We start from the raw sequence: 26,762 nt of genomic DNA, 5'->3' as shown, positions 1-26,762 counted from the left end.
TTACAGGAAAAATAAGGCATTTATTACAGATTGAAACTGATCAGAAGAAAAATCACAGAATTCACAAAATCATTCTTTGTTGGAACTTTTCTTCCTTCCATTGCATTTTGCTGTTAAAAGAAAAGGAGCGTGAGGTTCAGACCACCGTGGCATGCGTTCACATTCCAGCTTTGGAGGCCAGGGACCCAGGACTCCTGGGAATTATTCAAAACCAGATCCGATGATACCAGACACTAGAGCAGCTATGCAAAGCAGCAGCTCCTTGAACAAACCAAAAGGGCGAGGGACACCTGCAGGAGGAAGAAGAGGTGACTGGGTCTGGGGAGCAGATACACAACCCCAGAAAGGAAGCTCAAATCTCTCATAAAGGGAAGAATCAAAGAGACCCCAAGCAGAGGCTGCAGCCAGGTGTTGGGCCCCAGGCAGGTCTATGAAGGTGTTTGTGGTGTGAGGTAAGGAAGGAAGGAACCAAGCAAAAGCAAAAGAGTAGGGTGGCCACAGCTGCCACCGTGTGCGGGTGTGGGGCTGGAGATCAGGATACGCCATCCAGCCATTCATCCATTTATCAATTCATCTGTTCAGTAAACATGTATGCACTGAGCATTTGCTGGGGGTTACAAAGATGAGGCATAGTTTTTACCTCAAAAATCTCCCACAACCTAGTGAAGTGGGTGAAAGTAGTTAGAGTACAGCTTGGTAAATGCCAGTTCCAGAGACGCCTATGTGCAGGAAACCCAAGGAAAAGGGTTCCTGAAGAGGACATGTAAGCTGAACTCGGAGGATAAGATGGGGTGGGGATACTGTATCCCAGCAGAGGGGGCCTGAGAGTGGAGGTGAGACCCAGACTGGGACCCCAGGAGAACAGTCAGCTGTGTGAGGCTCTCCCATGTGACTCAGGAGACAGAAGCAGCACGCAAGGCTGGGGACAGTGGGCACACACTGCCGGGTGTGTGGGCGAGGACTGTTGAGGCTCACACTCTGAGGGAGCTCATCCCCATCCTCCAGCACAGCAAGGCCCCGGACTCATTATAAGATGACTCTGATGACAGTGCACAGGTGCCTTTGAGGGGAACAAGACACAGCCACCAGGAAAATGCTGAACATAGCAGGCTAGAGGTGCAGCTGGAACTGGAGCCAACAGCGCAAAGAGGACAGAGCTGTGAAATATTTCGGAGGAAGGATTAGCAGACCTCGGTGACCAACTGGGTGAGGTGGGGAGGAGGTCTGAGATGCATCTGCTTCAGGCCTGGGGGACCTTGGAAGATGAGTTGGAGACAGGGGGAAGAGTGAGTCTCCGAGGGAAGAATTGCATTTTGAACGTGGTGTGGAATACCCAGACGGAGGTGTCTGGCAGGCTGCCATTGATTGGAGTCCAGGCTGGAGGGACAGTGTGGAGGAGAGGGGGAAGAATCCCCAGACAGCTGGGTGTCAAAGCCCTGGGGGTGCTTGGCATCACCCAGGAGAGGGAAGGCCATGAGCAGAAGGAGAGCTGAGGCCGGAACCCTGGGTAACATCATGGTTTCAGGGGCAGCAGGAAGAAGCCGGTCTGTGAAGAGTAAGAAGTCTTGGCCTGAGAGGGGACCAAATCTCAGAGGTCAGAGGGTTTCAAGAAAGAAGGAGTGGTCACCCACATCCAACGTGGCCGTGAGGTCCAGGAGGAGAAGGGGTGGACATGGGGATAGGACAGCAGTGAAGTGGCTACAGAGCAGGGTGGTGACGGGTGCAGGAGGAGAGACTGCCTGAGGCCCTGGGGAACTAATGCAGATGGTGTTTTTAAAAAGACAGGATGAGAAGAGATCAACGGAGAGTAATGAGAAGCTAGGGATAAACGAGGGGCCAGGAACCCACTCAGCAGTCAATCCTCATTAGTCACAGATGCTGTATTTGTGAATTCGCCTACTCACTGCTCACTAACAGTTATTTGAAACCCCAAAATCAGTACTCATGGTTCTTTCTCATTCATTCTCAGACAGGCACGGAGCAGCAAAAACTTGGAGTCAACCTACCCACACCTTCCCAGCTGAGGTCAAACAAGGCAACGCTCTGCCTCCATGTCTTAGCTCTCCTGCTGTCAACAAGTGTCCTTTTCACGGTCTATTTAGTGCCCCATTTTTTTTTTTTTTTGCATTTTTGTGCTTTTTGTTGATGATGTCACTGTTTAAAATAGCCCCAAAGTATAGTGCTGTCAAGTGTTTCTAAGTGCAAAAAGGCTGTGATGTGCCTTACAGAGAAAATGTGTGTGTTAGAGAAGCTTCATTCAGGCATGAGTTATAGCGCTGTTGGCCAAGAGTTCATTGTTAATGAGTCAACAGTATCTATTAAATACGGCATCTAAACAGAAACACACATAAAGCAAGGTTATATACTAATCAGTTGAGGAAAACGTTGGGAACAGAGGCTCAGAGAATTCTAACCCTGCATTGCCTATATGAGCAATAGCTTAGTATTCACTAATTCAATGTTTGAAGCAACTTTATAGACCATAGCTGCCTCAGATAATAAGAACCAACTCTACTTGGTGCAGCAATTAATACAGTGTCCTGTGAATGTGAATCAGAGTAAGTGTAAATGAATACAACTGCACATAGCCATGTCTCTGCCACTGGAGTCTCGGTTGGATCTTTTCTGTCTTCCGTGGGGCATCTGGCTGTCTTCAGTAGGGGGGCTGTCATGGGAGACCATGACAAGAAGTTGTCATGAATGAGTCTGACACCTGAAAGTGGAAATCACTCAGAAAGCTGGCGGTGGTGGTGCGGGTTTTAGGGACCGGTCCTTCCACATAGTTGATGATAAGCAGATATGTTGCTAACACTTCCTATCAATTAAAGTCTTTGCCATCTAGTTGGTGACTACATTTCTAGTTTCACCCAACGCATGACAAATGCTTCTTAAACAAATAAGTCTTGAAGTTTTGCCCTCTCATACTATTTTTTTAAATACAGAGATATGAGAAAAACAGGGAGGAAAAGGGAAGAGGCTTTAGAAACAGACAGACATCAAGAGTTCAATTCCAATCCCAACATTATCTCTGAGGGCAGGGGCCTCTAAATGCCTCTGCTTCCTCCTCAATGAAACAGAGAGAATAAAACTTCATTTGATTGTTCCAAGGTTTATGCAAGAGAATGTATGAGATGGGTCCAAACACAGGCCCAGGCATACTTGAGAGCTGTGATATTCATGGGCACAGAGGCCAGGCATAGAGGGGCATTTAATGAACATTTGTTAAATAAATGGATAAAATCATGAGAATGATTCTTTTTACTGTGCCCTTATTGACAAAAGGCCTCAATAAGAACTGCCCCCTTTGCTGCTCTTGGGCATAGTTTAGGAACTTCACACTAATAATCAAGATTGTGACATAAAGAAAAATGCATCACTCATGCAGCTATGGTTTGGGTGCTGAGGGTCTTCTGGCCACTACATAATTGAAAAGTCAGAACTATTCCAGCTACAAAGATAAGAAAGTCTAAGATTCTCAAAGAGATTTTTTCAACATGAGAGTTGGGACCTGATTTTCTACATTTCCTACCTTAGAGCAATAAATAAGAAAAAAATTCAGAGTATTTTATTTAAATATTACATTTCACTATCTACTCATATATTAAATCATTTTCTGGCAACATGAAAGAGTCCTAGAACAGTGTTTAGGGCTCTGGGGATTTCATAACAAATAGCCCAAGTCTCTACCTTCAAAGAGCTTCCCAGTGGAAAAATGACACTCACAATTTCAAAAGAGTAATTTTGTTTCTGGTCATTCACTCATTCATCCTTCCCTCCCAATCTGATTGATTGTATTCTATACACTGTTCTTAGCCTTATGAAATGGACAAAAGATATTTTTAATAATTTTTTATAGACATATCATTAATAATATTTTTACATGTTGTAAAACTGCAATAATTAACAAGGAGAATGCATCCTCAAGAAGTTTATGGTCGGCCAGGCATGGTGGCTCATGCCTGTAATCCCAGCACTTTGGGAGGCCAAGGCAGGTGGAGCACTTGAGGTCAGGAGTTTGAGACTAGCCTGGCCAACATGGTGAAACCCCATCTCTACTAAAAATACAAAAATTAGCTGGGCGTGGTGGTGCGCACCTGCAATCCCAGCTACTCAGGAGGCTGAGGCAGGAGAATCGCTTGAACCCGGGAGGCGGAGTTTTCAGTGAGCAGAGATTGTGCCACTGCACTCCAGCCTGGGCAACACAGCAACACTCTGTCTCAAAATAAAAAGGAAGCTTATGGTCTAGTATGGACAAGAAAAAGCAAAAAGTAATAATAAACCCTTGAAGGAATTGCACCCTGAGAGGTTAAGGAACTGAATCACCATTACAGATGGGAGAGCAGGCTCAGAACCAGGCCCGTGGATTCCAGATCCCATCGGATTGACCTCCTCACTAGACCCACTGTGCCGGCCTTACCAGCCTCATTCTGTGATTTCAGGGAACCCAGCACAGTGTAGAAACCTGCTCTGCTAAAGGTCATGGGAGGGCAGAGACATAACTGGGACTTCAGTCAAATCCAATGTTCAGGTCAGGGCTGCAGCTGTCTTTAAAAATAAATGGTTTGAGTGATCAATTCCTTCATAAAAATCAAACGATGAATTTATATTGCAATACACATATGTATACACATCCAACGTTATCATATTACTAATAAACAAAATACAGCCAATCCATTGAGAACTCTATTCTCCCTGCCCATAACCCATGATGTTCTGTAAAGAAAAAAAAAAAGATATCATTTACATTTATAAAAAAGGAATATGATGCATCTGTTGCTTCATAATGAGTAGATTCTTGATCTCAGTATGGAGCTGGTTTTTATATTTAGAGTTGCGCCATACATTAAAAAGAAAACCTACCATTTGTGTCTTTCATCCAAGAAGGGCTCAATGGTGAATTTCCCTTCTATTTTAGTAAAATGTCAGTTGACTTCTTTCAAATTTCAATGGTTAAAAATTAATTATACCATGCTTAACTGATGTTTTTGGTAAAAGGATTTCAGGAACCCAAAGTGAAAGATTTCATTCACTTAAAAAATATTTACTGAGTGCTATTTATTGAGTGTGCTGGGCTGTGTGCAGGGCACTGCGGGACAGTGGCAGTTCAAGTTCCTTGAGACCTCCTCTTGGGGAGTCCGGTAGTCAGATGGGTGACAAGAAACAACCAATGGCAGTGCCCTGTGATGAGGAACCTACAGAGGCCCAAAAAGGGACATCATCTCTGATTCAGTGGTGGTGGTTTGTGGTGTCAACGTAGACCTCCAAAGGGAAGTGACAACTGAGCTGGGACCTGAACGGTGAGGCAGAACTAGTCAGGTGGCTGGTCCCAGTAGAGGCAGCAGCCAGAGGAGCTGCAAGTACCTCAGTGCCTCAGGAGCTGAGCGGCCAGGTGAGGCTGGAGATGTGGGCAGACCCAGCTCATGAAAGCCATTGTGAGCTACACTGGGAGTTTGGACTTTATCCTGAAAGCATGCAGTGTTATGCAGACTGTAAAGCCCGTGAACACTCCAACTTCATTATTAACTTGTGTGTGCACATGTGCACATGTAAAATACCTATGCATGGAATCGACATCTATAATTCCATCTTGAGATTCCTCTTACGTGTGCCCTTCATGATAGCTACATTTGCTCCAATCCCATCCCTAGTAACTGGGAATTTATACACATGTGAAACTCTATGAAGCTCAGTGCCAGTATGATAAACCAGGACTCTGTCTCTAGCTTTCTATAGAACTGGGGCAGATAGGCTGTTCCTCCTCTTGGCCCAGTGTCTGGCTGTTGCCCACCTCTGCTCAGTCCCACAAGTGAAGCAAGCATTAGTTTATATGGGGCAAGGATCAGAGTCTCCTCCATGTTTCACGATAAACCTGAGGACAGCAAGCAAGGTAGACAGTATGGGATCAGAACCTGATGCAAGAATACAATCAATAGTTCATTGGTGATGGTAGTGAAGTGATGGAGCAATGCCAGAGAAATGTGGGGGTGAAATGAATAAGACTGGACCCCAATGTATGTTCCAAGAAGATGAAGGATGAAGGGGAGTCAGTGATGCCCTCAAGATTTTTAGCTTGAGCAAATTAGGTGGATGGTAATGCCATCAATTAAGAAATGGAGCTTGTCAGGAAGCTAGTTGAGTTTCAGGGACACCCAGGATACACAATGGCAACACCACCCAAGAGGCAGTTATAAAGGCCTGGATCCGGACCTAGAGTGTGGTAAGAGACATGTGTTTGGAAATAATTATGCATCATTGATAGTTAAAGTCAAGCAAGAAGAAGAGATAAAAGAGTAATCTACAGCATAGGGAAAGAATTAAACTAAGGAGATCATACGAATGCTCACCAGTATTTAAAGCATACATCGGCCAGGCGCGGTGGCTCACACCTGTAATCCTAGCACTTTGGGAGGCTGAGGCAGGCAGATCACCTGAGGTCAGGAGTTTGAAACCAGCCTGGCTAACATGGTAAAACGCTATCTCTACTAAAAATACAAATATTAGCTGAGCGTGGTGGCAGGAGCCTGTAATCCCAGCTACCAGAGAGGCTGAGGTGGGAGAATCGCTTGAACCCAGGAGGCAGAGGTTGCAGTGAGCCAAGATCATGCCATTGCATTCCAGCATGGGCAACAAGAGCGAAACTCCCTCTCGAAAGATAAATTAATAAATAATAAATAAAGTACACATCCAGAAAAGGAAGCTAGATGAGATTTCATAGATGTGAGGTGAGGAGGTTGAGGAAGCAACCAGAGACCGCAGTTGTGCCAAAAAGTTTAGCAAGGAAGGAAGGACGGAGGGAAGGCAGTTGCTTAGATGGATGAGATGGGCCAAAAGAACGGGCTGTGCCCTTGTTGTTTGTTTGCTCCTCACATGGACAGACTTGACCACATCAGTGGCAAGAGATACAAATGTTATGGGAAAAAGATTGAGGGTGCATGAGATTGAAGAGGCAATTGAGGAGAAGTCTTGGGAAGGAGGTCAGAGAAGCCGAAAAGCAAGGATTTGAATAGCATATTGCAGATATTTGGAGGTCAGCAGTTTTAAGGCGTTCACTCCACGTAGCTTCTATTTCTAAATACACTTGTGTGCACCTGCATTTTCTTACCTCAAGGCCGTTACTCAAAGTCAGTATTTATTCTTGCTCTGTGCCGGTGGTTTGGGTACCTTCTGTTTCCAGGAGGCAATACCCTTCTCATGATCCCTAAAGATAGAAAAGGGAAGCATAGGCTCTGTCAGTCACATCAAGATCTGAGACAGTGTGGACAATGTTACTACGAATTAATGAGAAGGATTGTGACAAGCATAACCTGAACCCATCTGCCATGAGAATACCTGAGGGTGCGATAACTTCATCTTCCTTATTCCATTCCCTCTCCTTCTCCCCTGTGTTGTGTTTCAGCTTGGTCTAGCGCTCATTTCTCCCCACTCCGTATTACTACATGTGATGTCTCAGCCACCATGGATGCCCTGGAGGGCAGGAACTGCCACATTTATCTTTCAGTCCTCCAAGGGATCTACCCAGTGTTTGTCACACACATTTATTGAATTAAATTAAATCATCATGTTCAAAGCAGTCTCCAAGACAGCCGCACTTCTGTGTCAATGATGCTCCCCCAGGCCCAATGTGTTTTTAGATTTTGGCTTAGAAATTTCTTCTGAGATATATAAAGTCACATTAATTTATAGCCATATAATATTTTTAGTCCCAAATGGCATTTGTCCAATACAATAATCAGTTTCCAAGATGGCTTCCTGGTATTCACACTCCTGGGCAGTCCCTTCCCACATTGGGGCAGGATTGGCCTGTGTATTTAATAATAGATTATGCAGAAGTGATGATATATCACTTCCAAGATTAGTTTATAAAAGACTGTGTCTTCTGCCTTCAGTGCTCTTGCTTGCTCATTCTCTCTCTCTCTCTCTCTTTCTCTCAAATAAGCATCTCTGGGGGGATCCAGCTGTCATGATTTGAGGACATTCAGAAGTCTTATGGAAAGGTCATATGGTGAGAAACTGAAGCCCTTGGTCCAACAGCCTGTAAAGAACTGAGGCTTCCCAACAACATGTGAGTGGGCTTGGAAGTGGCTCCTTCAACCCCAGTCAAGCTTCAGATGAGATCACAGCCCAGTCAACGTCTTATCTGAAACCTTTTGATAGACTCTGAGCCAGAACCACCCAGCTAAGTTTCTCCTGGGTCTTTGACACTCAGAAACTGTGAGATAATAAATGTGTGTGGTTTTAAGCTGCCACATTTTGGGGTAATTTGATATATAGCAATAGATAACCAACACACCCAAGTTGATTATTAATCTGATTAATCAGATTTGTCTCCAAATATCTTTTGAATATTCCCAACATCAAATCCAAGGGCAAATGTTTGCCACCAGTACAGAGATTAAAAAAAAAAAAAAAGCCATGGATTCTGAAGACAATTCTAAAAGAAAAGCTCATAAAAACGTTTCAGCAGTGGTCATGCTGTCATAATAACTGTATATTCTCCCAAAGTGACAACTTGGATGAGATATAAAACAGGCATTAAAAAAAATCAAGCATCAGGTTATAAGCTCTAGCACTTCAAATAAACTGGAGTTTGCCTAATGAAGGTCAGACTTTGAGCTCATTGAAATGTTAATATCTCTGTTATTCATTTTAATGGGGAATGCTGAACATCAGGTGGATTTCGCAGTTCTTCTGGGAGGCAGCATGAAACAGGCACAGGTTTTAGATTCTGACAAATCTGATTAAAATCCTACATTGGCAATGTAGCCACAAGCAAATTACAGGAACTCACTAAGCCTCAGTTAGCTCACCTACAAAATGGGAAAGAACATAGTGCTACCTCACAGAATGTTTGTGACACTGAAGAAGAAAATTGTGTTAGGCAATTAGTACAGGGTAGACAATTTGCATATGCCATTTAATGCCATGAGTTCTTACTGCTTTATTCGTCTATATAAGCAGGTAACACACGTGGTTGACAGGGCTATCATGAGGACCAAATGAGAAAACTGATCTGTACAGGAGAGGGACAAAATAACTTTGTTTCATCCATTTGGTGAGAAATTTGGTTGAGTATGGCAAAAAGAAGATCATTAGACACATTGTATGCCTGTATCAAAATATCTCATGTACCCCATAAATGTATATACCTCCTATGTACCCATAAAAATTAAATTTTTTAGTTTAAAAATACGAGATTATATTAGAGTTCATGCTACTTTTTAAATGCTCCAGAGAGTGTCAGAAAAAAAAAATGGTGAATGCTTATTTCCTGAGCCAGATTTGATATTTTGATTTTTGGTAACTTTTTTTTTTTTTTTTTTGAGACGGAGTCTGGCTCTGTCGCCCAGGTTGGAGTGCAGTGGCGCAATCTCGGCTCACTGCAAGCTCTGCCTCCCGGGTTCACGCCATTCTCCTGCCTCAGCCTCCCGAGTAGCTGGGACTACAGGCGCCCGCCACTACGCCCGGCTAATTTTTTGTATTTTTAGTAGAGACGGGGTTTCACCGTGTTAGCCAGGATGGTCTCGATCTCCTGACTTCGTGATCCGCCCGCCTCGGCCTCCCAAAGTGCTGGGATTACAGGCGTGAGCCACCGCGCCCGGCCTCTTGGTAACTTTTAAGTCAGTTAGTGCCTCAAGGCTACCTTTTTAATGATTTGCAAAGCAAGTTTATACATTACTATTCTTTTCCTTTTTTACTTAAAATATTTTGTATTTCAGAGATTTAACTCCTATGAAACAGGAAACAGCTATGAAATAGGATTTCTCAGGAGTCCAGATTGATCAGAAAAGGGTCTGGTGGCACAGCAGGAAAGAAATCACTTACCAAGTGACCGATCATAAAATTGTTCACTTATGGACTCGTCTGAAATGAGACCTGTAACACAGTAATAATCATAAGACAAGACTCCTCTCACTGCTCCAGAATGTTCTATGACTTTACTGTTAATGCCACAAATATGCTTCTTAAGCAAAGAAGCAGTGAGAGATCACCATTGAGTTTTATTGCCGTCAGCACTAATAGGAAAAATGCCTCCTAAATCATAGAACACTAACCCAACCCACTTTGTATTAAAAGCCACACAAGAAAAGAAAGAAGGAGAGCCCTTCCTCCCTGAACTAAGACATTCAAAGAGATGATCAGATCTAGTTGTATGGCTGAAAGACGATAGAATTCAGACTGTTTACTCCTGATCCTCCCAGCTAGATATTCTTAAGGGGAAAACCAACACTGGCTCTGCTTACTTGGCAGAGATGTTGGGGCCATCAAATGGAATTATGTATGGAAAAGCTCTGTTGTGAATACAAAGGAATAGCTAAGTGAATAGTTGTATCATTATTACCTAGTGATAAAAAATAAGCAAAAGCAAAACAAAATGTTAATTTTCTATGGCTGTAATTGTTGCAAGATTACATACATATGTATTTCTAGTTTTAAATGACTCACTAACAAAGAGTTGCAATATGGAGTTATTTTAAGAAAAAAAGTTAAAAAGAACAGATCTTAACTTACCAAATAGATAATTGTTTCTCCATTTATGAGATCGAAACATGTCCCCAAAAATCATCTAAAGAAATTCAGGCATCAGGATGTGTCAGCACATGAAAGAAAGAAAAAGGAAAGACACTGAAAAATGTAAATGTCATCTGGAAGACTCTGATATATGTTATATAATCCATTTTTAATGAAATAGGCAATACGTTATATTAAATAACTTTATATATATCGAACATATAAGTCTAAAAAAGCACATGGGGAGGAGCAAACTACGTGAAGTTTAAATTACCCACAGATCTTTCCCCTAGACTGAGAATGTACTCCCAAACGTTGCCGGCTTCCAGAAAAGCAAAACCCTGTTACACAGACTTGCACACAGACTAAGTTTAGATCAAATTTTAGAGTTTTCTCTCTACAAAGTCGCTGTAATATGTTCAGTAGGAAAAGGTGTCCACAAGAAGTTTTCATGAAACCACTAAAAGTCCATGCAATCATCACAAAGTAAAGTGGTTGCTTGGCTCGCAGTCTTTCTACCAAGAGTCTTGGTAGGCTGTCCTCCCTGTCCTGAACAGTCAGGTAATTTCTTGGCCTCCATCACAGTAGTTGGACTGGGAAGGGACACATACCAAGACAATTTAAGAGAGAAAGAACATTCTTTTCAACAGATAGTGCTGATACTACCAGATATGCACATGCAACAGAATGAAGTCAAACCCCTTCCTCACAACATATGCAAAAATCAAGTCAACATGGATCATAGACCTAATGTAAGACTACAGAAACAACAAAACAAAAAATAGATAAACTGGAGTTCATCAAAATTTAATTTTGCTCTTCAAAGGGCACCATCAAGAAAGTAAAAGACAACCCATAGAGGGGGAGAAAATATTTCAAAACAACTAAATAAAAAGACAAATAGTGCAATTAAATCATAGGCAAGGATTTGAATAGACATTTCTTCAAAGAAGATGTATAATGGCCAATCATTAGTCGTTAGAAAAATGTAAATTAAAACCACAATGAGAGCTAGGCACAGTGGTTCATGCCTGTAATCCCAGCACTTTGGGAGGCAAGGCAGGCAGACTAGCTGAGGCCAGGAGTTGGAGACCAGGCAGGCCAACATGGCAAAACCCCGTCTCTACTAAAAATACAAAAATTAGCCATGCATGGTGGCACGCACGTGTAGTCCCAGCTTCTTGGGAGGCTGAGGCACTACAATTGCTTGAACCCAGGAGACAGAGGTTATAGTGAGCCGAGATTGTGCCACTGCACTCCAGACTGAGTGACAGAGTGAGACTCTGTCAACAACAACAAAAAAAACTACAATGAGATACCACGTCACACTCACTAGAATGGCTAAAATAAAAAAGACAGGCACCAACAAGAACTGACAAAAATGTATAGAAATTGAAATCCTCATACATTACTGGTGGGAATGTAAAATGGTACAGCTGCTATGGAAATAATGTGGCAGTTCCTCAAAAAGTTAAACATAAAGTCACTATACGGTCATTAAACATAGAGTTACTATATGATCCAGGAATTCTGTTTCCAAGAGAATTAAATACATGTGTACACAAAAACTTGCACATGAATGCTTCTAGCATCATTATCTATGATAGGCAAAAAGGGAGAAATAAACAAAATGTCGATCAATGAATGAATGGATCAATCAAATGTGGCTCTGTAAAACGGAACAATACAAAGGAATGAAGCGTTGATGCATGCTCCAACATGGATAAACCTCCAGAACATTATGCTAAGTGAAACAAGTCAGTCACAAAAGAATACAGGCTGTATGATTCCATTTGTATGAAATGATCAGAATGGACAAATCCATAGACACACAAAGTAGATTAGTGGTTGCCAAGTGTTAGGAGGAATGAGGAATAGAGAACGACTGTTACTGGAGTCTCTCTCCCGCGTGATGAAAGTGTTCTGGATTTAAATGGCAGTTGTGAATATGCTAGAAACCACTGAACTGTACATATTAAAAGGGTGAATTCTATGGTATGTAAATTATATCTCCACCAAAATGTATTTTTAAAGGGGGGTATCAAAACATCACATTGTACACAAGTAAATATATAAAATTTAAAATAAATTAATAATAAAGTTATATGCATAAAAGAACAAAAACAGGGGACACCTAAGCCAGGCCAATAGAGGGAATGCCAAGAGGTTTCTCTAACTGGCAGCAGAGAGAAATGCCTCCTTTCCCTCCTAAGTACAGAGGACATAAGCCTGGAGTAGCTTGAGGCTTTACTTCCTGCTGCAAGGGGAAAGCCTCTCTGCAGCAAGGGTGGGCGTGGAGTGCAGGAGGCACAGTGACAGAGAGAGAGAGACAGAGAGAGAGGAAGGAGGAGAAGATGGAGGAGGCTCAGAGAAGAAAGGAGAAGGAGAGGGAGAGGGAAGAGGAAAGGGAGGAAGAGAGAGAGGGAAAAGGGAATGAGGGGGAGAAGGAAGAGGGATGGGCAGAGGGGAGGGGAGGCCAGGAGAGAAGGGGAAGGAGAAGAATGTGGCACATACAGGACTGAAGGACTCTAAGTCGAGTTGTCCCTGAAGCCAACTTCTCTCCTTCCTTTCTGGGAATGTGATCCAGGGAATTACCTCTTTTTGGCTTAGACTACTTCTGGTTGAATATCTATCTTTTGAAATGAAAGGCAGTAAACAAATTAAATGCCCGTCACCCCTCCCCTAAGCTCAGAATTCCTGTCATCATTCTTCCTCAGTTTCTCTCTCTTATTTTGGGTCTCGTGTCAGAAACCCTAGCTGACTTCATCCTATCCGCTCCAAATCAGAAGGATTTGTCTAAAGTCAAGCTCACTTATTAGAAACTGAAGAAAGAGAAAGAGAGCTCCAACCTGCAACTGTACTACATTGTACCATTTCAGCATCGTACTCCTGATGGGGCCTGCGCCAGTACGAGGTTGAGTGAGTGCTTATGCACCATAAGGAAAGCTTTTATCCTCTACACATTTCAATTTCGGGATTGAAAAAGAAATAATAAAAACTACCGATAATTCACCTATCTGTTTAGTTAACGATAGGAGAATATTTGCAAATTTAGAAATTTATTTTCTCAATTTTTTATTGTTACTATACTTTTAAAAATTATGTCATGGAAAGTCCTGAATATTTTATATTCAGGGCTTTCATTATGTCCTTACCAGGCTTACTCTAAGTCTTTATTAGTCATAATTTGGATTTTGGGGCTTATTTGCCATGGCTTCCACTTTTCTTTACCTTATATTTCTTACTCTGGAAATTCTTCTACATTCTCTATATGTTTTTCAAGTGATCTTTATTTTTATTAATCTGGGAGTTTTTTTCAGTTTTATTTCTTCTATTTCTTCCTTCCAACAATAATTTATTTGTTCTATGACTAAATGTATCCTAATCTAATGTCTTTCACATTTATAATATCGCCATTTTTTTCACTGAAAATGATTACCAGCTGTTCTCTCATTTCTTCTCTGTTTCATGCAAGAAATTCATTTCAGAGTTTCCAGGAATTACTTAAGTCTCTATCTGTTTTCTTCTTTTCTTTTGAATTGTAGAATTTTTTAATTTGAGAATTTTTAAAAATAAATTTGCTCAAAAATGTTTATGATCACCTAACCTCTAAGAACAAGCAACCAGGGAGTTTATTTTAAGATCTAGTTTTTTACAAGGGCTAACTTAATATCTGAGTCTTCTTAGAAAACTTGGAATTGGAAGAAAAGAGAGTGGTCTTCACTATGCAATTAGAAAGCTGCAACAGATTTGTAGGCTTTGCAAACAACCAGAACCCACTTTCCAAATCAGGGTGGAAGAGGCGTTAACTTAGCTGGCCATTTACTAAATTCATTTGGTGTTAAAGGTCATAAAATGAACCAGAATCCATTTCTCTCAACATTCACTGCTAAGCCCTAGACCCAGTTAGCATTCTCTCTCACCTCTTATTTATTTCATATTTACTCCATATTTATTCTTACCTAGTTCCAATCTATTCGTCATCTGATTCTGTTACCCTCCTCTGCTCCCAACACACACACACTTAAAACTCTTTCATAGCCCCTTTGTCTTTAGGATAGAGCCAGGCAACCTCGACAAGACCCTCAAAGTCCATCTTGACTGCTAATGTTCCTCCAGCTCCACCTTGTGCCTCTCTCCCCATGTTTTTCTCATTCCTGTTGTAATGGAGTTCTGTCCATTTCAACCCACCAGCTTTCCTGGCAATTCAGGGTACCCCACCTGATTTCCCCTATGCTTGAAATACCCTTCCCCCTCCACACTCTGCCCTGTTTGTTCTGACTTCTACCCGCCTTCCAGTTCTTGGCTGGAAGGTCAGTTCCTGGGGGAAGCTGTCTGCTCCCCAGGTGACATGCATTCCTCTCACTATGTGGCCCCCAGTGCCTGCCTGATAGTCAGGGTAATTCCTGCTTAGTGGGCACCTTTCCCCAAGCCGTGTCTATAAACTCCACAAAGGCTAGCACTGTGCTCGTCTTCCTCCCCACTGTCTTTTTTCTCATATGAACCACAAATCAAGATTAACAAAAGACTTCTGAAGTGATAAGCTTGGTCCTTGTCATTTCTGGTTAGCTGAGCCACAGTGTATGAGTGTGTTACAGCAGAATGTATTTGACTTCCTAAATATTTCAATAGGGTCTAAGAAAGGAGGCCCATGGTACTTGCCCCAGCACTGAGAAAAGAAGATTCTTCCACTATGGCTCCAGGATGAGTTCAGAGGTCACCTGGGAGTTGACCTTCAAAAGTTGCCAGTGTGACGGGATCAATCAATAAGGCTGTGCTCAACTGAACTTTTTGTGGAGAAAGTCCTAATAAACTGTGTGAAGTTCTTTTTGTACCAATAAGGCCATCCTCTGCAATAGGAGTGTCTCAGTCATTAGTTTCATTACTTTCTAATTCTAAAATGTACCTCCAGAAGAAATAGTTAAGGCAGGAGTATATTAATTATATGGGAAAATTAACTTTTATGTGTAATTCTTAAAGTAGAAATTTTATAATATTTTAATGTAATTTTCACTACAGAGTTAAATCTTGAAAAACTGAACAAAAATATAAAAAGGAAAGAAAGATTATGTTAGACAGAATCATCCATATAATGTTGGAAATATTTAAAAATATCTGTCAATAATATTATCCTATTACACATGAACAAATAATATGTCATGTTTTTATCCGTAGTTTAAAGTGAAGAGATGGCCTCTTCTTATCATATTCTTGTCCATTTCTTCCCCAGTTTTCTTGCATTTATACAACAAGTATTTAGTGAGCTGTGTCAAACATTGTGATGCATCACACATTGTCCTAGACTGACAAAAACAAACATTCCCTGCCCTCATGAGACATACAGTCTAGTAAGGAGAGCAGCCAATAATTGGACACTTATATAATATAATTTCAAGGAAAAAATGTATATATTATTAATATTACAGTATTATTGCAAATCAAACTTTCAATGCAATTGAGGAAAAATAAGGGTCCTGCCATCCATTGAGTATCCCAGTGCCAAGCCAGATCCTTCATGTCCATCAGCTTACCGGATTTTCTCAACAACGTATAAGGTGGTCTTTATGACTGCTAGCATTTAACAGATGAAGAAGCCGTGGATCATGAGGGTTAAATGAAAGTCAAGTATCCTGACCTGGACTACAGAGCTGAGAAATAGTTTTGAACACTGGTCCAACAAAAATGTCCTTCTTGATTGCACTAAACCACAGTGCCAGCAAGCCACATACTTAGATCTGAAACTTTAAAGGTTTGCTAATTTTACTTGAAGGCCATTTCCCAATCCCAGGGAAATCAAGTGTGTGTGCGTGTGTATGTGTGCGTGTGTGCATGTGTGTGTGTGCATGTGTGTGTGTGCATGTGTGTGTGCATGTGTGTGTGTGTGAGAGAGAGAGAAAGAGAGAAGACGTACAAGAGTGAAAGAATAAGCTGGGAGAAGTAGGGGATGTGGACAATGAGGCTGTAGGTGTCCAAGAGAGAATCCCACTGTGTCAGCAGAGTTCGGCATCCCCAAGCCCAGGTGATGATCCAGCTACCCAGCAAACCACTCTGTTTTTCACAAACCCACACAGACCCTAAGAGGTGCGGTCTGGGAGGAGACAAGGCCCCAGTCATACCTCTTCGCTGCTGCTGTAAGACTCAGACGTGGAGGAAGACCAGCTGCAGCGAGCATGCACGCCCTGCACCTGCTGGGCAGATACCTTCACGGTGCTTCTGCAAACAGCTGTGGACTGGAAAAGACAAAGGGGTGAGTTCTCTCTTCAGCTGCTTGTGGAAAGGGATAGCCTCCACTGAGTAAATCAGGAAATAAATGTCAGGTTTGATGAAATGACAAAGAAAAACTTCACAGAGGCATTTTATTTTTTCAAAATGAAAATTCCTCAAGACCGAAGCAAAAACAAATGGAATATTTAAACATCTCTTTGCTGTTTGACCCATTACAAGTCTCTAGGAAAAGCAAACATTTCCCCCATGAGTGCTAACTGGGCTGCCCTGAGTCAATTTTCATTCGGACAAAAAGAAATGACGAAGAACCCCACAGGACTTCACTCTCTTCTTCTTTGCCCTCAGATTTCATTAGAAATAGAAGCTTGTGACACTTTGGTGTGAGTCCTTTGTAAAACAGAGTCACAGTGAGTAGTTTCATGAAACAAATAACACATCAAACAATCCTCTTTTAAGTAACAAAACCCACGAGCTTGAACCTCAGAATGCAAACACTTTGGAAAGCAAATTTTGGACTGCTGGCGTTGCCCTGTTCAGATGGGATTATTGCCCATGGGTGTTGACTAAGTGTCTGTGGAGACTAAAGCTATTCCACCTTGGATGCCAATCTGCCATGATGACTTCTGATTAACCCGTTTCTGGGAATCCCTCTAAGATTTCCACTTTCATGTGCATACCATAAATCCTGGCCTTGGGTCAAATTCCCTACAATATGTAAGCCCTGGATCTGGGAGGTAATGGCACAGGGATCCACTGTCTCACCTCCACCCAAGACATGCATTCTGTTTGTAAGTCCCTATGAAGTGTTTTTTGTTTGTTTGTTTGTTTGTTTGTTTTTCTGAGAAACTGGATTTGGGAGCCTCTTTCTTCAGCCTCTCAGCTCCCTTGGCCTTTGGGGTTAGGTTTTCATGGTCCTGCTTACCACGGAACAGTGCTGTACATGTTCTGGTCATGAGAGACACGAAAAAGAACATGCCATGTTCCTGATCTCACTGAGCCTGAACTAGTGGGGAAGACAGATGTCATTCAACAGTCAATGGTAAAAGAACGTGACATGTGCCAGGAAGAGTCAGTGTTTCATAATCCTTTGTAAGAGAATTTTAAGTGTGTCTGGGATTTGTCTCTGGTGTTGTATTCACTTTACCTGATACAAATTCATCCTCATGTTAAAAAGCAGGAAACTGAGGCACCAGGGATAAAGTAATTTGTCAGGATCACTCAGGATCTCAGACTCCACAGCTCAATGTTCAGCCATGGAGTAACACTTCCCCCACCAGGGGACACAATGTCCACATGTTAGCAGTGTGGCCAGATGCTAGCCAGGCAGCGACCAAGTTCTTTGTGTGACTCCAGGTCATGGAAGAAGTGAGGCTCTTCCTTTTGTTCATTTCTGGGATGGGTCTCCTCCCACTTACCACATAGTAGTCCCTCTGGAAGGCACATGTAGTGGGATCTTCTCCAGAATCCTTCCTGCATGTAGTCTCCCGGATGCTGAACTCTAAATTCATGACCAAGTTGTTCTCATCTAGGACCTCAACCTTCACAAAAATAAAGTTTCAGAGTGTGATCAATGCATTTCTGAAGTTTATGATGTTATAAACCATTGTTTCTACCCCATAAGAAAAAAATTACAGAATTGTCCACCATGAAAGCAATAAATTATCTTAGCAATCACCTAGTTCCATGCCTTTCTTCTGCAGACCAGAGAGGAAAAGTGACTTAACAAAGTCGTACAATAGTTTAGTGACGAAAATGAAACCAGAATGTAGGTGTTCTAACTCCAAGGCCAGTATTGCTTCTAACACTTTACAGTGACAATTGATCCTCACTATTTGTGGATTCCATATTGGCAAACTCGCCTACTCACTAAAATTTATTTGTAACCCCAAAATCAATACTAGTAGCACTTACTTTGGCAATCATCTAGGGACAAATGCAGAACGACAAAAATCTTGAGTCATCCAACGTGCATGTTACCAACAGAAGCCGAACAAGGAGACATTCTTCCTTCTTGTTTCAACTCTCATATTGAAAACAAGTGTGCTTTTTATGGTCTATTTCATGGCTTTTTTTGCATTTTTGTGCTTTTTGTTAGTAGCTTTATGTTTATGATGGCCCCCAAGCCTGGTGTGGAAGAACCCACTAGTGTTCCAAAGCACAAGGCTGTGATGCAGCTGACATGGAAAATATGTGAGTAAGGTAAGCTTTGTTCAGGCAGGAGTCACAGTGCTGTTGGTCATGAGTTCAATGTTAATGAATCAACAATATATATTAATTTAAGCATCTTTAAGCAGGAACTCACAAAAACAAGGTTAGTATTGATGGGTTGATGAAAATGTTGTGACCCAAGGCTCACAGGAACCAAACCTTCTATTTCCCCTAGGAGCAATGATTCTGTGTTTGCTAATTCAGTGTTCGTGGTGATTTTATACAACATAACTACTACAAGTAAGAAGAATCAACTGTACATATTTCTAAGTGTCATTTTCCTAAAAGACTGCTCCATAATTTTTTAATAATTCCAGAAATAAATAATTGAGCAACGAGTGCTCTCTGCAGTACAGACTATTCTCCAGCCCTAGCTTCCTGCTTGAGCAGTTCTCATATGTGAACGAGTTTAAATGATTTTATTCTCCTTTCCACAAAGGAAAATAATCTAAACTCCATGACAAATCTGGGGAGTTCTGATGTCACAAATTCCTGTGACTTCTTGAGTACTCACTGTGTGTTCAGCACCAGAGGCAGAGCAGGGAAGATGCCCTGTGGCTTAAATTCCAGAGGAGGTGCCACACAGTGGACATATCAAAGAAAACTATACAAGATCATCCCGGATAGTTATGGGGCTATCAAGAAAAACAACAACATAGCAATGGGGGTGAGGGAAGGAAGCAGCTGTTTTAGAGAAAATGCCAGAAAAATCCTCCCAAGGAAGGCAAATTTAAACTGAGCCTTGAAGGATGGGAAGAAGCTCATCCTGTGAATAGAAAGCAGAGCCAATGCCCTGGGGCAGGGACAACTCCTACTCTTGTGGCTGGAGCAACCTGACCAAGGCAGGAACCATACACTGTGACTTTGGAGAGATGGAGCGTGTCAGGTATGGTCTTGGAGCCCACGGGAAGGTGTTTAGATTTAATTCTCACTGCAGCGAGATGCTATCACAGAGTTTTAAGAGCAGCACGTGAATCACCGTGGCTGCTGCAAGGTAAACAGATTGGGGCAGGAACAAGGGGGCAGCAGGAAGCCAGCGGGGAGCCTGCCACGGTCCAGTACCTGACAACACCCCCAGGATCCAAGTCACTTCTTGCCTCTTAGTTTCTGAACCCACCTTGCAGCAAATTGAAGTCAGCAACACATTGAACGTACTGCCCAGGGAGGAGAGAGATGGAGGCAGCGCTCTTTCTGTGAGAGCGAGAACTACTTACAAGTAGGGAATAATAGGTACATGCAGAACATTTTGTTTTGGAAAAAAAGTGGCAAAACTCCAAGCTTAGGACGGGGATCTTTATGTCTCCTAACATAGGACACATAATGAGTGCTGATAAAAGTAGAATTTTCTGAAAGTAAGTAGAAATAAAAACTCAACCTCACCATTAATTACTACCTCATATATTTATAATTTTAATATATTGAATGTTAAATCGGTGTCTCATTAAAAAATTAAAAAGTAAAAGCCTCTCCCATCAGCTGAAGTCCATTGTTTGGGGCCCTCCACTGCAGGGTGAGCTTCAGCAATTCACCTAAAAGCAATTTGATGGAAGCAACTGGCAACAGAAAAGCTTAGCTGAAAAGATGAAAATGTGGGTGTTTTGAGGGTACAGATCATTTTATTGAGCTATGAGATAACTTTGCAACCTCTTTTGCATCTTGAAGGGGACTTTCAAGAATAGGGAGAAACATCTAACAATTTTGCTGTTTCATTTGAACTCACTTTCTGCCAGTAAATTTTTATTCTGTGTAATTCAAGAAATGTGGGACAGCCTAAATGCTGAACAATAAGAAGTCAACTCATTGTGGTTTTGATTTGCATTTCTCTGATGGTCAGTGATGATGAGCATTTTTTCATGTGTCTTTTGGCTTCATAAATGTCTTCTTTTGAGAAGTGTCTGTTCATATCCTTCGCCCACTTGTTGATGGGGTTGTTTGTTTTTTTTCTTGTAAATTTGTTTGAGTTCATTGTAGATTCTGGATATTAGCCCTTTGTCAGATGAGTAGATTGCAAAAATTTTCTCCCATTCTGTAGGTTGCCTGTTCACTCTGATGGTAGTTTATTTTGCCGCGCAGAAGCTCTTTAGTTTAATTAGATCCCATTTGTCAACTGGGAAGCGGGGAGGGATAGCATTAGGAGATATACCTAATGTTAAATGATGAGTTAATGGGTGCAGCACACCAACATAGCACATGTATATATATGTAACAAACCTGCACGTTGTGCACATGTACCCTAAAACTTAAACTATAATAAAAAAAACTTACCAAGATACTCATAAAATAAAATAATTCATTTCCAAAAAAAAAGAAGTCAACTGGAGAAAATTAAAAACCCAGCATTATTGCTGAAACAAATTATGAGAATTTACAATCAGTATTACAGTATGGTCCTATTTTTATTTAAAAATACATTGTATACCTTCATATGAATAAAAACACTCCAAAAGGATATCCTCTCATGGGTTTATAGTGAGTGTTTCTCAGATAAATGGATAATGAATGTTATTTTTCATTTTCCCTTTCTTGTATTTTTTGACTTTTTGTAATGATTACATTTTGGTTTTTATTTTTAAAAGAAATACAAATATATAAAAATAAAAGACCCATAGCAATTCCATTTGACAATTGTAATGGTTAATTTTATAGTGTCAACTTGACTGAACCATGGTGCCCAGATATTTGGTCAACATTTTTCTGAATGTTTCTGTGAAGCTATTCTTTGAATGGGATTAATATTTAAATCAGTGGACTTCAAGTAAAGCAGATGACCCTCCATTATGTGGGTGGGCCTCATCGAATCAGTTGAAGGCCTTAATAGAATAAAGACAGAAATCTTTCCATCAGAAAGGAATTCTGCCAGCAGACTGCCTTTGGATTTAAACTATAAGTTATCCCTGAATCTCCAGCCTGCTGGCCTACCTCATCAGATTTTCTTTTTTCCTTTTGGGCTTGCCAGTCTTTGAAATTGCATGAGGCAATTCCTTATAATAAATCTCTGTCTCTCTCAATGTCTCTCTCTCTCTCTCTCATATATTCATATGCATCCATTTATATATGTATGCATGTCATATTGGTTCTGTTTCTCTGGAGAACCCTCACTAATAGGGTATCAATGGTCACTTAGGTTTTTCAAATGAATCCCTTATTAATGGACAAAAAGTAAAGATCAGAAATGGCTAGCTGATAATAATTTAGAAAGCCAAAAACCAAAAAATGCAAAGAGGTTGGAAGGTAAAATGGACACACAAAAAAGGCATGGAGACCTCAAGGATCCCAAAACTGCATGGCTTTGCCTCCAAATGTACCTCAAATCTATCTGCTCCCCGCATCCTCCCTGCCCTGACTTGAGACCCCACACCAGCATCTCACCATGCTCAGTTTCTCCCCTCACACCCCACTCCACACAGCAGCTAGAGAGATTGCAATGGACTGTTTGTCCCCCCGCCCCAAACCGTATAGTGAAACTCTAATCCCTGATGTGATATTTGGAGGTTGGGCCTTTGGAAGGTTATTAGGTCTTCAAGGTAGAGCCCTTATAAGTGGGATTAGCATCCTTATAAGAAGAGGCTGGAGAGTCAGCTAGCTCTCTTTCTGCCATGTGAGGATACAGCAGGAAATCAGCAGTCTGCAGCCCAGAAGAGGGTCCTCACCAGAACCAGACCATGCTGGCACCCTCATCCCGGACCTCAGCCTCCTGAATTCTGAGAAATAAATTGGTGTTTTTTATGCACCACCTAGACCATGGTTTGTTATGTGTTCGTGGTACTTTGTTACGGTGGCCCAAGTTAAGCAGAGATGTTTTGCAAATGCAAATGTCCCTAGGGGCTACCCATTGCCCTTAAAACAGACCTCAAACTCCTCAAAATCATGACCTAGGCATGTCCCACTCATGCCCACCTCTCTGACCGCTCTCCACTCCCACCTTTCTCTCCCAGGCTCACTTGGCTCTAGCCAGCCTCCCTCTCAAGGTCTTTCATCCTTCAGGGCCCTCCCACTGACTCTGCCAGCTCACCCCAATATTCCTCAAAACATCTTTCCACAGTGGGAACTTCTTGTCATTGGAGTGAGTCTTAGCTCAAAGATGCAGCATCAGAGGACACTGTTGCCCCATCTGACTGCTGCCCCAGGCAAGGCCTATCATGTCAACCTGCTTACCCTCCTTTATGGTACTCTCCACTATTGGAAATGAATTTGATTTATTTAACTGTGTCCTCTTCCTCTTCCCCTTTCTTCCCCTTCCCCTCCCTCCCCATCTCCTTTCCCTCTCTTTCCCTGGTAGAAACTGCTCCCTATGAAACCACAGCCCTACTTGTCCTCTTTGCTTCCCCCTCCCCAGCATAGGGCCAGTGCCCACCTTTCCTTTCTCTGCTTGTGTCCACTGAGGGAACAGTCCAAGTGAGCCTAATGTCAAGGTTGGAGCAAGAAAACCATCAGTGCTAAAGTCATGTGGATTTTTCCTTTCTCCTCCTTTCTCAAATTTGGAGCCCAGGAGGTGAGTAACTTGAAATCAATTACAAGAATATTTGATCTAGGTCTGTTGGTAATACCCAGTGGTTCTTCACCCAGACCGCACATTAGAATGAGCAGGAGAACATTTAAGAATATGAGTCCCGCCCTCAGAGACTGGGATTTAAGGAGTCGACCATCCCTCCTGGACATCAGAAATATTTAAAGCTCCCGTGCAATGATGATGTGCAGTCTGAGTAGAGAATCACTGCGCTTGGTAAGCAAACCTGAGGGCAAAGCGGAAGGGCCCGACACTTCTCCCTACAACCATTGAACTGTACCCCCAAATACTCATGAATAAACCACTTATTTGCTTTGAACATATTCTTAGAAGTGAAACTATGCAATTGAAAGTTTTAAATATTTATTAATTTAACATTTAACATGCTAGTAAATATGTTTAACACATATTTCCAACTTGCTTTTCAAATACAATTTTACAAAATTACAAACTCTCGAGTGGCAGTTGTGATGTTTTTTTCACCGTTATTCTTTTACCTTGTTATTCTTCTTTTTCACATTGCTATTTTAATTCTGCACTTTTCTTCTATTAGGGAGGTTGAATAGCTTTCCAAATCTTTCTTAGTCTTTTGTATTTCCTCTTTCGTGAATTGTTTGTAACCCCAGTGCTAGTGATCTATTCACTCAACTCTCTCCTGAGGGCTTTGCCTTTTAGTGTATCCCTCATGTCTGCTAGGGTAGAGAGAATTGGTATATTTGGAGCCGTCTATAGGGTGTTTATAGAAGACGTGGTTAATACACACAACATAAATCAAAATATGAAACACTCCCAATAGGAAAAAATATCACCAGGAGAGATCAAAGGAAGAGAATCTCCCTTCCAGTGGGAGAAGAAATAGAGTTCTCAACAAGAGGGCACGGTGACTGTAGCTTGACCAATGAATTTGAATAATCAGAAAAGGCAGGGAGAGGCAAGAATAGGCAGACCTCCAGGTAAAGGAGCAGTGTACTTGAGGTGGAGAGGCAACATTTTTCATGTGCTCATCAAGAGTCACACACATCGCATATTATTGTATCTATTTTTAGGTGCATGTGCGTCTGGGCTCAAGTCTGGGTGACTATACCAAGATGGCGCATGAGCCAGAACACGCTCTGGTGGCTGTGCCTCACAATAGCTCATCTCCACAGGCCAGATTTCCACGGTGTCAGTAATTGGTTCTCTTGGGATCTATCCTCATGCTCTTATTCATCTAATAAACTGCTAACTTTCTTCTGTAGTGAGCAATAGCTAAATCGAAAGTAAATTTAAACTGTTCATCTGCAAGGTTGGCAAAAAGACCCCGATTCCACACCACCACAAGTGGATTTCATTAAATGCCAATGGAAACTGGCATTTGAAATACAATACAAGCAAGGAAAGGGGGTTCTGTATTCTGATCCAGGAGCAGCTCAACCTTTGGTGTGGCAGCTGACCAGTGCCTCCACACCACAACATCCAGAGCAAGTGACTCCACTCTGGCCATGATTCTGGAACGGCACCTAAAAAAAGCATAGCCCATAGTCTTCATGAACTATAATAAAACTAGAAAAGAAAACTGGGTCCTTTTGGTTCATTTCCCTTGAAATTTGGAAAAGAGAAACTAGGAGCCAGGTTCTGAAGAAGATCACGCTGAATATGTTGTATTTGGAGACTAGAACTAGGAAATCATGAGCCATGCGCTCTACAGAGTAGCAGAAGGAACAAGCTAAGAGTCAGTCCAGGAGGGATGGGAGAAGGCAGCAGGCAGACAGAGAGAAAGCAATGCCCATCTGGCCTCTGCTGCCTGGACCTTCAGCCATGTCTTCATTCTCATTCCCATGCTGCCTGGCTATACAGAGCCTTCATTCCTAAGATGTGCAACTTTATAGACCCTCTCTACCTCCCACCTTAACCTAAATTTGCTTGAAAATATGTTCATCCCTCCCTCCAAATGAGCCCCATGCAGATGATAATAAGGCAGTGAAATTACCTGGGGAACAGGAAGAAGGGAGATGACTTGCTGCTTATGTTTCTCATTTCCTTTGAAGGATATTTTTACATTTCTTTCCTTGCATATCACAGACTTAGTCATTGGAAGCCCAAGTGATTACTCTTTCTTTAGCTCCCAAAGCTAAGAGGAAACAGACTATTACCAAATTGACAAGGAAAGGTGAATTTCTTTGGCTCAAAAGCCAGATTATTTCCACTAAGTATTAGGAGCAGAACTGCTGAATTTGAAAGGAGGCTCATTTCCAATAAATGAGAAGTTCTTAATAAAACACCTCAGAAAGAATCACGAGGACTTCAAGTACAAAAGCAGGCTGCAGGGAACCAGAAGACAAGGTTAGAGAGGAGAATACAGCAGAAGAATCAGTCATCAAAAGTGGTTTGGATAGCCTCATGACAAAAAATTGTAATTAAATCCTTTCTCTGTCAAAGAAAAGAGACAGTATGAAAGAGATGACTAGCTACTATCATTTTTAAACTGGAGAAAATTTCTTAAAAGTATATCCAATGAACTGACAAAAGGCAGACAGCATTGGAAGGAGGAGTAGAGAAGATTTCATTTTGCACTTACTCTTTTTAATGAGCTTCTGAATGCCCGAAACAGATACGGACTCAGTGACTGGGAATTCACTTTTGCCACAGAGGCACTGAGGGCATCCCTTAAGGAGGATGGATCGTAGTCGTACACTGGGAAACCTGGACACGCAAGCACATGGGGCACAGTGAGACAAGACACAGGCGCCAGCATGGCTCTGCATGATCCAGAGCAGGTGGCCAGGTTGGTGAATACCTTACCTGAGCAAGACCAGTAGTTCATTCCAAGAGCAAACATAATCAATATCTTCATCATCATCGTCATCTTCTCCATTCTGGAAATCATGATTGTAATCGAGAGACAGAGAGTGTCTCTCTATGTGTTTGGGGATGACAATTCTTCCTAAGAGGAGCTGTCTTTATCAAACACTGGCTGCTTATTTTGACTGCAGCAATCTGTAACTTAAACAGAAACAATTGATCCTGGGGTCAATATTTTCTGCTGACTTTTCCTATGGAAAGGTTCCAGTTTGAGGACACTTTTGAAGTTTACAACTCACAAGAGAACTTTAGCCCAAGGCAAAAGGCATCAAGAGGCTCAGGATTCCACGTGTGCTGTTTATTTTTCTCTATTTTAATTTCATTCTTTTGGGGGAGGGGATATAATCTTACATTCAACAAAATGGTTAATCTTAAATTGTTGTGTATTGAGATCCCCTCATGGTTCTAAAGATCTTGCAGTTGACTACTTAATGAAAATAGTGTGGGTATAAGATCTTCTTGGAAATTATGA

General features: G+C 41.7%; 1 protein-coding gene across 1 annotated transcript; it reads right to left on the bottom strand.

Moving 5' to 3' along the window:
- SPP2 (secreted phosphoprotein 2) lies at positions 1–26,400 on the bottom strand. Its single transcript, XM_003813123.4, has 8 exons — positions 26,231–26,400; positions 26,007–26,131; positions 18,150–18,272; positions 16,626–16,739; positions 10,510–10,564; positions 9,823–9,873; positions 7,103–7,198; positions 1–290 (listed from the first exon to the last, which is right to left on the bottom strand). Exons 1-7 carry the CDS (start codon positions 26,313–26,315, stop codon positions 7,113–7,115), a joined length of 639 nt encoding a protein of 212 aa, XP_003813171.3. The 5' UTR covers positions 26,316–26,400; the 3' UTR covers positions 1–290; positions 7,103–7,112.
- Between the last annotated feature and the right edge of the window lie 362 nt (positions 26,401–26,762).

Source organism: Pan paniscus, chromosome 13 (assembly GCF_029289425.2).
Source record: "Pan paniscus chromosome 13, NHGRI_mPanPan1-v2.0_pri, whole genome shotgun sequence".
Taxonomy (NCBI): Eukaryota; Metazoa; Chordata; class Mammalia; order Primates; family Hominidae; genus Pan; species Pan paniscus.
Note: the sequence above shows the minus strand (reverse complement) of the source record. Positions and strands in the feature narration are given on the sequence as shown.